Source organism: Ambystoma mexicanum, chromosome 14 (assembly GCF_040938575.1).
Source record: "Ambystoma mexicanum isolate Mex_15411 chromosome 14, UKY_AmexF1_1, whole genome shotgun sequence".
Taxonomy (NCBI): Eukaryota; Metazoa; Chordata; class Amphibia; order Caudata; family Ambystomatidae; genus Ambystoma; species Ambystoma mexicanum.
In genome coordinates, this window is record NC_090940.1 from 92,139,547 (window position 1) to 92,154,285 (window position 14,739).

General features: G+C 42.6%; 1 protein-coding gene across 1 annotated transcript in view; it reads right to left on the reverse strand.

Moving 5' to 3' along the window:
* The window catches only part of SLC39A9 (solute carrier family 39 member 9), a 304,084-nt gene that overhangs the window by 105,109 nt on the left and 184,236 nt on the right, over window positions 1–14,739 (reverse strand). The window contains exons 3-5 of the mRNA XM_069638583.1: window positions 11,544–11,729; window positions 4,918–4,986; window positions 3,623–3,708 (exon numbers count right to left, since the gene is read on the reverse strand). Coding sequence (XP_069494684.1) covers window positions 3,623–3,708; window positions 4,918–4,986; window positions 11,544–11,729 — 341 coding nt within the window. The remainder of the gene's footprint in view (window positions 1–3,622; window positions 3,709–4,917; window positions 4,987–11,543; window positions 11,730–14,739) is intronic.

Genomic DNA, 14,739 nt, shown 5'->3' on the forward strand with positions numbered 1-14,739 from the left:
TGCGATGCAGGTCGGTGATCGACATTTTTGACTTGTAGTCCAAGCAGATCTTGAAGCCAGACCGCGGAGTCGGAGAGGTTGAAGAGAAAGACATTGTAATGAACACACGAGGCGCGCAGAGTTTCACGAAGCAACAGGTTCGGGGGAAAAAACAGAACTGAGGATATGAGTGCCGTGCGTCCTATTTATAACATCCGGTGACGTCGCCCTCGACAGAGGCATTGGAGAGACATCGACCCGACGTCAACGACACAGGACGCCCTCTGCTGAAAAAGTTTCCGAAGTGCACAGTTGTGGACATTACATGTCAAAGATGTGGAATACGTTGGAGGAGGACACAATCCATTCAAATACAATGTTTATCCAGCAATTCTTCATCGAAACATTCTTGAAAATCACTCAATAGATAAGACTTCCGCCATCATCCAAAGTAGGTCCTCAAGCCTGTTAGAATCTACAATAACCTTATTCCTCTCCGTATAATCAGTGATTTGACTGCTTATGGGATTCTGTGGTCTACACCCTTTAGGAATGTTGCAAGACATGACCTCACACCGGGACTGAGGAAACTTCTGCAGTGATCGAAGTGATGATGGCCCTGATATTTCAATTGGGCTTAGGACATCTAAATCCTCCTCCTCCTGATAGATCAGCATAACTATACAGTGCACAGTTCCTTTACCATACAGAGTATCCGAGGAAGCCAATGTTGTCAGCAGCACAACAGACAAATCTGCCTGTGGCCATGGACATTATTAAGGGGTCGCAACTGCGACACCTGTGACCCCCTGAGGTCTCCCTTGCTACCCCTAAATGATTTCTTTTTAAAATAAATAAATATATATATATATTTTTTTTTTCATCGAGGCTCATGGTCTGTGGCCAGCAGCATGTAGCTTTGTTTCTGGAGTGGCCGGTTATCGGATGGCTATAGCCGGTAAAATACCTCAGTGGGTTGAGCGCTGGCTGCTGCAATGTGCGTCTGAACTTCAGTTCGCAGGTTCGACTCCCAGCAAGGTCAACTCAGCCTTTCATCCTGCTGAGGTTGATAAATGTGTACCAACACAGGTTGGGTTGTATATTTGTTCTATATGAAGCGCAAGTGCTATAGAATGACACATCATTATCATTTGGCATTGGACGTCTGCTTGCATTCAGTGTGACTTGGTAATATGGGCCTATACGCACTGATGTTAACGATCCATATGGTGATCCATTCTTGTATGAAATGTCTATCATTTTACAGTGATATTGTAACCACATTTTTCGTAGAGTACTCAAACAATGCTATGTGATGCCACTTCCTATTTTGTTGTGGGGTGAAAGGTCGCGTTCCATTGCTTCCCTGATGTCACTTCAGGGTGGGATCAAATGCCATCAGTTCCTATGTCATCATCAGAGGTCAAGGGTTGTGTGATGTCACTTCCGATACCCCAGGCAATTTGGTGAAATTACGTCCCTGCCTGTGACCAACTCTGAGGTAAAGCAAGCCCCTCCACACTCATCCATGCGTTTTATTACCTCTGTGGCTATCTGTGTTTCAAACCGAAGGATTCTGGCATAATCTATAGAAGCTCCCATGCTATGCAGAAATTCAGTAACGAATTTGCTGTGGGTAGCAGTGTGCATTGTGAGCCCAACTGCCACTTGCAATGCCATTTCGCGGGTATGTCATGTGGTTTAAGTGCTTACGTAGGAAGCTTATCGTGGTGATCGCATTTTATATATAAACATCTGTGACAATTTATGAGCCCTGTTCATTACAGTGATGAATTACTTTTCATATCCATCTGTCCTTTAAAGCACCACTTGTAAAAAAATAAATAAAAAAAAAAGAACTTCCTTTGGAACATCTGGCAAATTCACTTCTTCAAAACTTTCAGTGAATTCCATTTTTCACAAGTTGGTACGGCTCGCTGTAAAATCGTAGCTGTTAAGGAAGGGTTCTCATATTTTTCTCAAGATCCTCAAATTCTTTTTCTGCATGAGATAGTGCAACATCATCTGCTGTTACTTTCAGTGGGACTCGTGGTTCATTTACACTTTTAGGATTACTAAAAATAAAATATATTCTAGCTCTTCTATGAAACTTTTGGTTTGTCGTCATCTGTTCTTCTTCGAAACCAAAGTTAGCTGCAATTTTCCTGTGGAACTGTTCAATTTCCCCCCCATTGTTGTTACATTGCCTTAAAAGAGAAAATCACTGATAACAAATTCAACATTTCTTGCATCGTAAAACAGTGAATTCGGCTGCATCTTTCCGCTTAGTGTAGGCTTGGGTCATAAGACATTCACCACATGTGTGTTCCAACATAACTTATAATATGCAATTTCGCTTGCGTGAGGGTCTCCATGATCTGTACAATCTCCAACATGAATCTTCAATGTGTCATTGTTAGTTAGACAGTTCTACTGCTCTCTTCAAACTGATGCCGCTCAATCAGTCGCTATCAAATATAATTGATTTCTTCTTTTTCCTTCCTTATTGCAAAATAAGCATTTATTTCTGTTGCACATAAGTATTGTTGAGCTTTTAGTGTAGCTTCATTCTACTTCCTCCTCTTAATGGCAGGAGATGGACTGTTGTGGCTCGCATAACTGCTCTGCATACAATTTTGTTCTTCGATCCAGGTTTGCCTTAGGAGTACATTGTTTGCAGTATTCCCCATGCCATGATGCCTTTTCATTTTGCAGTTCTTTTTTAGGTGTTAAGTTGCCTAATTGTAGACTTATATTCAAGTATTCATTATTGTCCCACTCTTCTCTCTTCTTAATACAATCTAAAACCTTTTCATAACATTTTGGATTAACCAGGGGAGATTTATTTGTTGACATAAGAAGCACAAGGAAACATTTGTTATCCGTTTTCCTTTTTTTGGCTGATGGTTCAAGTTCTACTTTCAAATGACTTTCGTTATCTGGAGGTATCGACATGTTGGAAAAATTGATTTTACTGAAGAATCAAATTTCACGCTTCAACTAAATTTTCTAATTGTCTTGCCAATTACCAGAACAAAATAGAAGGAATTATTCTTTAGAAATCATGAAAAACGTACTCTGAACAGAAACTTCTCCACAATAAGAGATATGAAATTATTTTAAGGACCCTCTTTATTCAGCGTTTATGGTGAACAAAAAAGGTCCCTTAGAAAATATTTGATCTGATCACTGATTCATAAATTGTAGCAGTGCTCATCTTGGATTAATGTCACACAGGCCCTCTGCTACAAATTCAGACAGAACACCCGGTAATACATGTGTGATTAAATGCTAAATGTGCAATGCACCCACGGTATTCACAACTTCCTTTCATTCAAAATCCCACTTAATTACGTATGCCCCTCAACTAAATATCCTTTGCTTGAACTTTTGAGTTTTTCAATAGGAAATGTAGCTCTTAGAGTAACTTTTCATTATTTTAGTTTTTAATTTTCTTTGTAGCTGTCCAAGAGGCCAGACTAACTGTAAAACAAGATAATAGAAATCCAAGACTATGATATCCCAGCGTCCGATTCCTACTTCTGGTCCGCCACAGTTGGCATAAACAATTGCTGGACAATTGCACTGGCCTCACAACCATGGTAGAAGAAGACAGAAGTGTAAACAATATTTAGAGACGTACCTTATGCAACATGATGGCAACAAACACTATCAGCTGAACACTGGTCTGGGACGTTGAAGCTGCAGCTCCCAAGGCAACACCATCGGCTTAACAGTACATTAAACAGAAATGCAGATTTTATATTAGTCACCTGAAAAGTATAGGGTGTTTTTTCTTCCAGACAAAAACAGATTTGAGCCAGAGTGGTTGAGCAGTTTTGCATAACAATAAGGTAAATTAAAACACCTCCATATGCTTACAGGGGTTACGTTTTTGCTTTCATATAGAGATTTATAATGTAATTTTAAGTGTTCACAATTTGGCACTTGAATTTTAGTCAAATAAGACGATTGCGGCAAACTGTCGAAATTCCAAGGTCAGCAACTTGACCATATAATCCACAACAAACACAGTAAATGCAGAACACATTTATCAGCTATTTATACATTGTAGCAAGAAACCGGTTGCTCAGATAGGATAATGTCACTGTGGCTCATGCCCCATATGCAGACTGCACACAAGGATAACAGGAACAGTATTGTATGGCTGTGAAGGGAGCTTTGCTAAAAGACTCAGAAAGGGCATCAAGGCATATGTGCTTCAAGTGCTATGTGCACGGTAGACAGAGGCGCAATGGTAAAACACTGTAGAGAATGGAGCAATCCTATGAATCGTACACTCCGACAAGCAGGTGGCATGTCCTTCTATAGTTGCACCGGTTGGTGTATTGTGCCTGGAATCTAGTGAAGATTCCCCCTCACACCAACTGCTACAATGCTTCAACAGCTGCATCCTTCAGCCTCATAGCCTCAGAGGTTTAAGATTAATATAATGGGCATGGTCATAGAAAAAAGGGATAACATTTCAGGAGCAGTTATGCAAGACAAGCATGTTAATAAAAGCCTTTAGAAAAGGACAAGGCTGTTAGGAGCCCTCTCTCAAGTGCTGCAAACTAACTGCAATTAATACCTAGAGCCTACAAGGTTTTGCCACAGAGAGCTATGTGGGTTTCCTACTTGATGGCACCAGAACAGTTGTATTCAAACATAGCCATACCAAGTGCCCCTTAAGTACATATATTGTTTCTGGAACCCCTCCCCTCCACCACCTAGTAGTCTCCCCCCCCCCCTGCTAGAGGGCCCAAAGGATATGCAAGGGAGCCCATGGCTCTTGAAAAGAAGCAGATTTTCTACTGCTTATATTTTCTATTAAAAGCAGTCAACGTAATCCTTTTTATAACCCCCCCGCCCCCACTCCAGACATCCTCTTGGCCCCCCTACGTGGCAAGCCCCCCCGGGCCACTGCACTAGACCTACCTGCAGCATGCACCACAAGCCCCAGTGTGGTGGTGATTTTTGAATTTCCGTTTCTTCCTGCCTCTGGGTCTGCAATGAAAATTTGGAAATTAAAATCAGACAAGTGGTGGAAAAAAGTACAGAGGGTGTCTTGTGAATAAAGGAACCCAAAATAAATTACATTACAGACCTGCAGATTAACATGCCCAATTACAAATGGATCTGGTTAATTATGCTAGTAAATTAAACTCATGTGATTCATGGGTGATATATGGGCGAGAGTAGCAGGACACTATGCCCTAGGAGGAACAGGAACAAGAGCTACGATTAGCGATTGACTCAAAGATCATTAATGCTACTAGAAGTGGTGAGCAGCCCACCTAAATTCCCAGCAGACTACAACCCCAGTTGCTTTAACAAGCAAGTGTCTTTTTGACCCTCCCATTGAAATGCAAGTGGAGTTGTAGTTTCCCTGCAAAGACAAAGACTTGACTCCCTACACAGAGCTCTGCTAGTTTGGGGTTAAGGGTTTTAGTAAAAGCACAGCAGAGGATGGCGAGTTTGGGGGTCGAAAGCTGCCAGACACAGAGAATCAGAACCTTACGTCTACCCAATGGGCATCTGGCACAGAACTCCATGGGGTGGATTAGAGGTCCTTCATCACTCCATCTCCCTGGCGGTCACAGGAAGGGGATGAGGAGGTTAGAATGCAGACACCCCATCCTATCAGTCCAAGCACAAGGAGGGATGAGGGGGAACTCATCATGACACCCTCTTCTTAGCATCTTAAGGATTGGCATATAACTAGTTTAATCTACTTTCACCTAAAAACGAAACTATAAAATACCCTATTCTTAACCTTACAAAACTCCAACGAGTGGGTTGAGGCCACGTGCGTTAAATTAGGGATAACAATTTAAAAATGATTAACAGACCCAATACTAAAGTTACTTTTGGATTATTCGATGAGCCACTACACACTTGATCCAATTCTAGATGGTTTGGAGTGCAGAACTGGATTGTGTTGCCAGACACACTCTTTCAAGTTGGGGATACCTTCCAACAATTGCAAGTGCCCCCGATTGGTGGCAGTGCTGTGAATAGCACAAATACAGAGACTTAATGAAGGAAACGATTCAGGCTTGGAAGCAGCTCCAACAAGAAACAGCAGCATTGATAAAAATGGGTAAAAAAAAAAAAAATAATAATAAAATAAAACGACTTCATCCAACCCTGGACATATAGCAGCAATCAAAAAAATAGAATTTGGGAAAGGTGCCAATTGTAGGGCCGGGAAACATGTTCTTTCCTGTGGTAAATGTATAGACTAGTGGCTGCTGCTGCTGCTTACCAAAGTCAGTAAGTAGTCTTATCCATCGCTGTTTAGTCGGCCCACATCAAATCACCAGCTCACCTATTTTCCTAACAGCTAGTCCTCACCAGGGGGCATTGATGGCTAATCTTAATTTTGGGTTTTCACCATCCGTCTGTGCACTTTTCCAGAGCATCATTTTTGGGGGAAAACAGTGGGGGCTGGAGCGCGCAAGAGAGGGGGTGTCAATTGTGGTCTGTAATCCGGATCTCCTGCAAAATCAGAGCCAGCCCACAGAAAAAGCTCAGAGCGCCCACAATCAACTCGTCCATTTCGTACAGCCTACCATTGATTTTCAAGAAAAGACAGTGAACATGCCATTCATGCTGATGCCAGGGCCTGTTGTCCAGATTTCCCCCCAGGGCAACTCCCACAACACGCACAATCTGCTCCCCACTTCAAAAGAAGGGCATTGCATATGCTCACAGAAAATAGACTGCTCACCGAGTCATTTTCAAAATAGCAGAAAACCCAAATTTACCTCTGGGTGCATATTTACAATGGAGAATCCAAGTGACTTCAAATGTATTCTGTTCATTGTTCAGGGGCATAAAATGAACAATGATCTGACAATGTATTATAACTGAAGGCAAACTGGGGATAGCAGAATTATCTCCATTTACAAATACTTGGTGTCATAGTTAAATAAAACCTTGCTCGATTATATTTGCATCGTGAAAATGGCAGCGACCTGTGTGTGAATGTATCATGACACTTAAAATGAAGCACATTTCCAAATGAATGAACAATCTAATTCTGTGACCATTCCGATTTTACAATAACAAAAAATACTGATAATGCCACTTGTAACCCAGAGTGCCTTTTTATTTTGTACAATAATGCAGAGCGTTTGAAAACTTTCCTGTTAGACGCTGGACATGGTTACTTGATTTGATTGTGTCTGTTCCATAATCAAACCTTGCTGCTAGATATTGACTTGTTCTGGGGTGGTCTTTTCTTCTTGCCAGCTCTCTTGTCGGCTCCTTTTACTGTCTTTGTATGCGTCCCTCTTGTGAGCGCCCCGAGCCCTACGAGTTAGTGGCGCAATAGAAAAACAGATGGATAGATCCATCTGAGCACGCTTGGCATAGGCCGGTGTCAAATGCACTAAAAAGTGACCGAAGCCGAGCGCTTAACAAAATGGAGCTTTTGGATGTTTTGCATGCCTGGGAGTAGGGGCGTGTGTGTGCAGGGGGGGAGTTCATGGTAAAACCATATTGCTAGGGGGTCTACGTTGGTCATAGTGATTTGAGATCATCACATAAAAGGGCTCATTGGACATATTATGAGATGGTACCCGAGCACCCGCGGTCCTCCGTGTGGCATACATTTCAGTGGCCACAAATGTGGATGAAGGGAGACTAATAACAGGGCAGTGCCTGAATTGTTTGCTGGTACTTGTCTTCCTTTCCTTTTCATTGAATGTCCCCAAACCATTTCTATGTCGCTGCAGGGTAGGAGGTTGGCAAGAGCTCCATGCAGAGTTTCAAACGAAGATGGGCTTGCACTCCTATTAAAATACATTGGTTACATATGCAAGCGCTTCCCATTCCATTGGAGAGATTATGGAAGACCGTGTGGTTTGTGCGAATGACAATGTATTCTGCTCAATAAATGGATCTGAAAGAAAAATACCTTTCTGCCCCATGGCTGGTTCAATGTGGTCTAGGAAAGCTGTACATTAGGCATATATTATATGTGGGTGCCTAGCAGGCAACTCTGCCACGTGTTAACTCGGCTACTGGTGAAACTGGCTAGACATGTATGCTAATGGTGTTCTGCCAAAAATACATTCACGAACCCAGCAGCAACAGTTCTATATATCAAGGGGCAGGCAAGCAAGGCGAGTGGCAGTCTCTATACTATCAAAATAGAAGGGAGCAAATGTGTTAATCAGGCAAGAATTAGAAAGAACTACTTGATTTCCAATGGCAATTTGCAATCTGTAGTGTATAGACTAATACCTTGAGTTATAACCCACTGAGGGATCTCACCAGACCACACCACTTCCGAAAGCGATGCATGGAATGCCAGGTTAAGAATACAGCCAAATCAGACATGGAACCGACTGTCACCTCAAATACTGCTATTCTTGCAGGAACCACACCTTCTCTTGACCAATGTCAGCGGTATGGCAAGGGGTCAAGATTGATTATGCAAACATTTTCTAAAGGGATTCCTAAGACACTCCTTGCAAGGGCCGCAAACGGTCAAAATCGCAACAGACAGGACTTGGCACCCGTTTGAGAAAACTCCTATACTGAAAGATTGACTGAGTAGTTCATCACGATAAACTTAAGTAGTGTAATTAGTGACCCATGACATTGACAGCAAGACACACAAAAGCAATGACATGCCTCTTCCATACAAACTCCACCAGTTACATTATCAAGTGATAAAAGGAAAACGAGACACACAAAGTGTTAGGGAGAATTCTCAGAAATGTGCTAGTTCCCTCCACCTTAGACACCCCCAGCAACTTTGCTGGATTTTGAGGACTTGATTTTTTTTACCTGGAGAGAGTGAGACCCTTTTTCCCCCCCACTCTCTCATGTATTTGAATGTGATTTTGAAGACTGTTTATTTTGGTTGTGGAGTCTGACGAACTCCATAGGCATCACCTTTTACATTGTGTCACACAGCACCTTCAGTGCAGTGGCTCAGGGAAGTCTTTCAGATTTCCCAAAGGTTTAAATACTTTCTCTGGGGTAAACTACTGTTGCCTAGAGCAGTAAAGTGAAATTAACTTTACTTACATTTGTAACTTTCTAGACCCAGCACACACTATCTTACAACTGGCTGCTGGAGGGGTTACTTTAGTATCCCCTTTGTCTAGCTTCTGATGTAACAATTTTATGTAACCATTTCCTCGATGAATGGCCAGTGGTAGTGCTTCACTTTCAACTACCGTGGTGTGCAATTACCGTAGACTGCGTTTGCAGCTGCAGTAAAGCACCCAAGGGTGCCATTTTTGTCAAAATGGCCCAGTCTTCTTTCGCCAATTCTTTGTGGAAAGGTCCGTCTTGAGATTTATTCTGTGCAACAAACCAGGTTTGGTCCCTTTGCTTTGCTTTTGGCGGGATTCACGAGTGAAGCCCGACTCTGGCTCCAGGGTGTCTGATGGGGGCAGGAAGTGAGGGAGTTGCCAGAAACTCCTTGTGCTTAGTCTCAGACCCAAATGCACTCTATAGTGATTGGCCGGCTGACTGTCCAGTAAGGACAGCCACCCTGCTGGGTGACTGACAGCTAGGCTGGAATGAATGGGAGAGAACTGAATAAAAGGCAGGGCTTTTGGCTTGGAAGGCAGAGTCGACCACTGGATATAGGAACTGACGAAGAACTTGAAGAGGATACCTGCTGTAACTCCTGAACCGTTGGTTTTCCTAGTGAAACTCCAAATTCGTATCGACAGAGAAGCCCCTGCAAGGACGACTTCTCCCTTTGAGTTAGTGGGACCAATCAACTGCAAAGTAAGCCACCTGGACATCTTCTCGGAGCTGGTTGAATTTCCACAGAGTTGCTGCTGGAAACCGAATAGCCAGGGAGAGAACACCAGATTGTGTGCGTTGCTTTTAAGTTGGCCGAGAGCTCCAAGAAGATCCTCCAGACTCCTAGGAAGCAGGAAAGACCAAGCCTGAACCCCCTCAACAGAGTGCGGGACCCCAGAAGCAAGGAAAGTCCATCGCGACAGCCAGAAACCGCAGTGTTGCCATTTGCGGTAGTCGCGAGGAGCTGAAACACTGAAGTGCCACTTGTTTGGAGACTGCCGGTTGAGAGCGGTGACCATCCCATTGCAGTGCAGGAGTCCCCAGAAGTCATCCCTCTCGTCCCCACAACTGAGGCCCAGGAACAGAGAGAACTGCACAGCTGCACAGGAACAGAAGTCATCTGCTGCCATTTTTCTTCAATCCAAAAAGGTACTGTAAAGTCTGAGAGAAATTACCTCTTACTGTAGAGTTGCTTGCATCTTCTACTACTCACAAGCTTAAACAGCTTGTGGCCCTACATTGATTCTTCTTTTCTTCAAAGACTTCTAAAGCAGTGTGCAAAGACTTTTCTTACTTACCTACCAGAAGTGCTTCAGCTCATATAAGACTTTTGTCCATTGACTTTGGCTTAACCGGTTATATTAAATGACTCTGCTAAGGGGATCCAAAAGTACTTGCTTGCTTAAGAATATTTGTGGTCTCTTGTTTGTTCTAATAACCTTTTCCTTTGACCAAGTTCTAAGAGTATTCTAAATGCAATAGTAAGATAATGTCCCCAGCACCCCAATTATTGAAGTCACCTGAGGGTGTAGGTTGTGACAGTGGGCCATCCCAAAAGGGTCTTTACTGATTTAGAAACTAAGTGTATAGTTTTAGAGTGCACTGGTGTGTTGCTTATTCAAGAAACCTTGAATGAAAGTGTTTAGTTGAATACTAGTTACTGTGAATCTCTGTAACTCCCCTACAGCTCACATTGACCCCTCTTGCGATAAGCCTGGCTGCTCAACCCGCTACCAACCTGTGTAGGAAAGACTTATACCAAAGGTTGGGTTCCTATTGCCAGAAGTCCAGGGTTGGTGTAGTGCACCCAAACTCGCCAATGTTAAGTTAGGAAGCGAACGCAACTTTTGGTTGTATATTTATTATTAAAGTAAACGGACCGCAAGACACAGCAGGCGCCCTCCTGAAGAGGCTGGCTCCAACTGCCCTTTTGTAACAAAAGAAAACATTGCAAACATTCTGAATAGAACCAACACATACATAAGCTCCAGATGGAATAAGGTTACATCACAATGTCATTACCTAGTATCATGTCAAACTACGGTAAATATGACACTTTCCACAGTCATAAGAAACCAATCCCAACAGTACTGCATACAATCTTGCCTAACACGAAGGTCCACTGCAATTCTGACTCTTCACTGCACAAGTCTAAGGCTGGGAGCATAACACTGCACTTTAAAACAATACTGTTGTAACGCTGCACCTTATGAAACAATCATGGAATGGGGCTTAAAAGAATAAAACCCATTGTTTTAACAAAAAACAATAAAGACACATTGTTCCATCTCCCCGGTAGTAACTGTACTTAGTGGGGTGGGGGAGACACACACACACACACACACACACACACACACACACACACACACACACACACACACACACACACACACACACACACACACACACACACACACACACACACACACACACACACACACACACCCACCACCACCACCACCACCACCACCACCACCCCCCCCCCCCCCCCCCCCCCCCCCCCTTACCATCAGCTGAATGCATGTGAGAGCTTCCAATTTGGTCCACCAGTAGCATGAAGACGAAGCCCAGCACAAGCGAGACACCAATGTATGCATGGAGCCGTGAGTGGTCGTGCTCATGAACTGCCGCAATCTCTGCTCCCGTTTCCGTCTCTTTCACCTTCTGGGTCTCAGCTGTGTCATGATGTTTAGCTAGAATGGGCAAACACAGGGTCATAGAGTATCGGCTGTGAATGGCAATTTGAGCAATGTGTGTATTTTTTTTATAGTAGTACATACTCTAAGGTTTGCTGAAGTTACTGTCACACTACTATATGTTTGGATATCTTGCTAAATATTCCAGCTAGTGTTGGTTTAGAGCCGACATTCCATATATATGTATGAAATAATTTAAAAATAGGCCACAAGGATGAAAATAATAAGGAAGAAATCGATAATCTGCATGGAATACAAAATACATTAAATCCATTCCTGACTTCTATTGGATAGTAATTGAAATCAAACTAATACTTCCAAATGACAACAGAAATTAATTCAGTCGATCTACCGGTTTTGTTAGTCTTTAGAACTAGCCTATTTGGCAAACGATTATACCAAAATCAGGACTGGACTGCAAATGTTCTGCTCTTTGTCAGTAATATATGCTGACTTAAAGCACACCCTTTTCAAGAACCCCTAAAAAAGGAACACTGATATTGCAAAAACACAATATATCTAAATTATCAAGGGCAACCCTCATACTTCTGAATTCGGTGGGTGATCTCTAAACTGATATTCTACTATTCCAATCCAGGACGTAATCATTAAATAGAATCTCAGACTGTGCACTCAACCCAAAAAATAAATAAGATCATTGCAGTGAATTCACCAAAATATAAATGAAGGATACAAAAAAAGCAATCTTTTAAAAATCTAAATGTGACCACCCACCAATTTCGGAACGATTAGAAGGATTTTTCTTGAAAATCACGTTGGACTGTGTTTTTGTAATCGGTGTTACTGGCTTTAAATCACTGTGAGCCATAAATCAGCATATTATCCCGAACAAATCCGCATTAAGTGTAGGCCACAGCTTAGCTCAATATAAGCAATTGTCAACTAGGCTCCTATAAACACTGAAAAAACAGTAGTCGACAGAATGAAGTCATGCGAGTATGCATTTTCTCTGGTCATTTTGGTTTGAAGTAATTGAACGGTGGTCTCAGACGGTCCCATGCAAACATCAGTGTCTAATTTAATGTACTGCAGATGAAACAGACTAATTATTTCATATACATATTTAATATCCAATCAAAAAAAAGAATAAATTGAAAATTTGGTGAGATACCGGAATATCTGCTAGCGTGCCTTCAGTACAATTTCTTAAACAATGATATGGACCATGAACCACGATATCTCAGCAAGCAAACATGGTTACATCATTTTTCAATGAAGTTCAGTGAGGCAGCAATATTTTTCATTTCAAAGATGTAAAAGGGGCCTCGGTTTGGACGACCAACATTTTTATTTTATAACCGTTATACATTGGAAAGGAAAAAGCACATTACTACATCAGGCCTCAATGTGCATTCGCCATTAGCAAGCAATAATTGACTTTTGGCGAGTACTAAATGGTGTGCTGGGTGCATGTAGTGAATTGAGAGGGCAAGTAACTTGGTGTCCGATTACTTGCTTGCAACCTGTGATGTTTGCGCCGGACTGCATCAGGGTTCAAAAGTGAAGGGAGCTGGGAGGGTTTTAGCTACGGGTTGTGTCCTAGAAGAGTCTAGTTAGCTTGACGTCAACAGCTACCAGGGGCTACTTTTGGCTCCCCAGGCAAACTGATGCCAAACAAACGCACCAATGTGGAAAGCATAAGTGGTCATACATTATGGACATAATGATAAGTTTGTATCCTATATGGAAGTTAGATTTGCAGAATGGTATGTGGTAGCTTCTAGTTCCCCGGTGGAAGCTCCTGGCCACTGAACAGCTGGATACTCAGGAGTGGCTTCTAGCTCATGCTTTTCCAATCTAAATGTTGATCCCTGCTGCATATTATATGGAATAAGGAATTCATATTGATCCCTATATATAAAAAAGGGGATAGAGAATGCCCACCTAATGATAGGCCTATTGCCCTGCTTGATGCAGAAAGCAATGTTTTCTCGGTAGTAGTGCTAAATAATTTGAGGATGTGAATTAAACATTCCAAGATATGGGGTGTGAATTAATCAGGTTTTCTGCAAGGTTTAGCCACCTCCCTGAACTCCCACATCCCATCACTATTACAAGAGCACTCTAGGGCCTCTGGACAGCCAATCTACATGACCTTTTTAAGATCCAACACAAGCTTTCGACACAGTGAATAGGGTCAAACTTCTGGTAGAAGTTGAAACACTTGGGCTGTCCTATTCCATTACTTAATATACAGAGGTATTTACACTTAAGATACAGAAATTCAGGTACATCTTCATGCAGAGGGAACACAGTCAAATGCAATCCCAGTGTCTAATGGTCTTTGGCAAGGGTGTGTGCTTGCCCTAGCATTATTCAACGTATAGACCGTTGATCTAGATTAGATGCTGGACACTGAACCGATATCAAGAGCTCATTCTCTAAATAGTCAGCAAAATCTAAATTCAGGAAAGACTGATATCCCTCTCCGTGGTCAGGCTACAAAAGCAGGCATCCAAGGTCCTGGCCAAAAGACCACAACCCTTTGCAAAGCACCTCACGTCTTCGAACTCTCTCCCCATTTAGTGTTAGTCTGTTATGGTTCTTTGCACCAGGCGGCCATCTCATGGTGATGGCAGTTTTCGCTCAATTAAAAAAGCAAAACAGTTAATGGAAGAGGTAGCTAGGTTTTTTAATTTTTTTTTATTCAACATTTGTAAGGCACCTATACAACAGAACTATGTTTCCAGGCGCCACAAGGCAAAGTGGGGAGGGAAGAAGGGGAATGAAAAACATTGGCAAAACAGTAAATATGCAATCAAGGTCCTACTAAGCCTAGTGACATTCGAACGTGCAAGTGCAGTGAGGAGAAGTGCAGGAGATAGGGATGGATGGAGGGGGCAGGGACAAGTGCTGGTGGAAGCCTGGGAGGGAAGTGCCAAAGGGAGCAAGGGAGGGGGCATCAGGCTAAGTGCTAGGGCATGCGAGTCCCATGGGTGAGATGAACCACCACCAGGCAGGGGGCAGTGCAGGGGGGTTGCTGTTG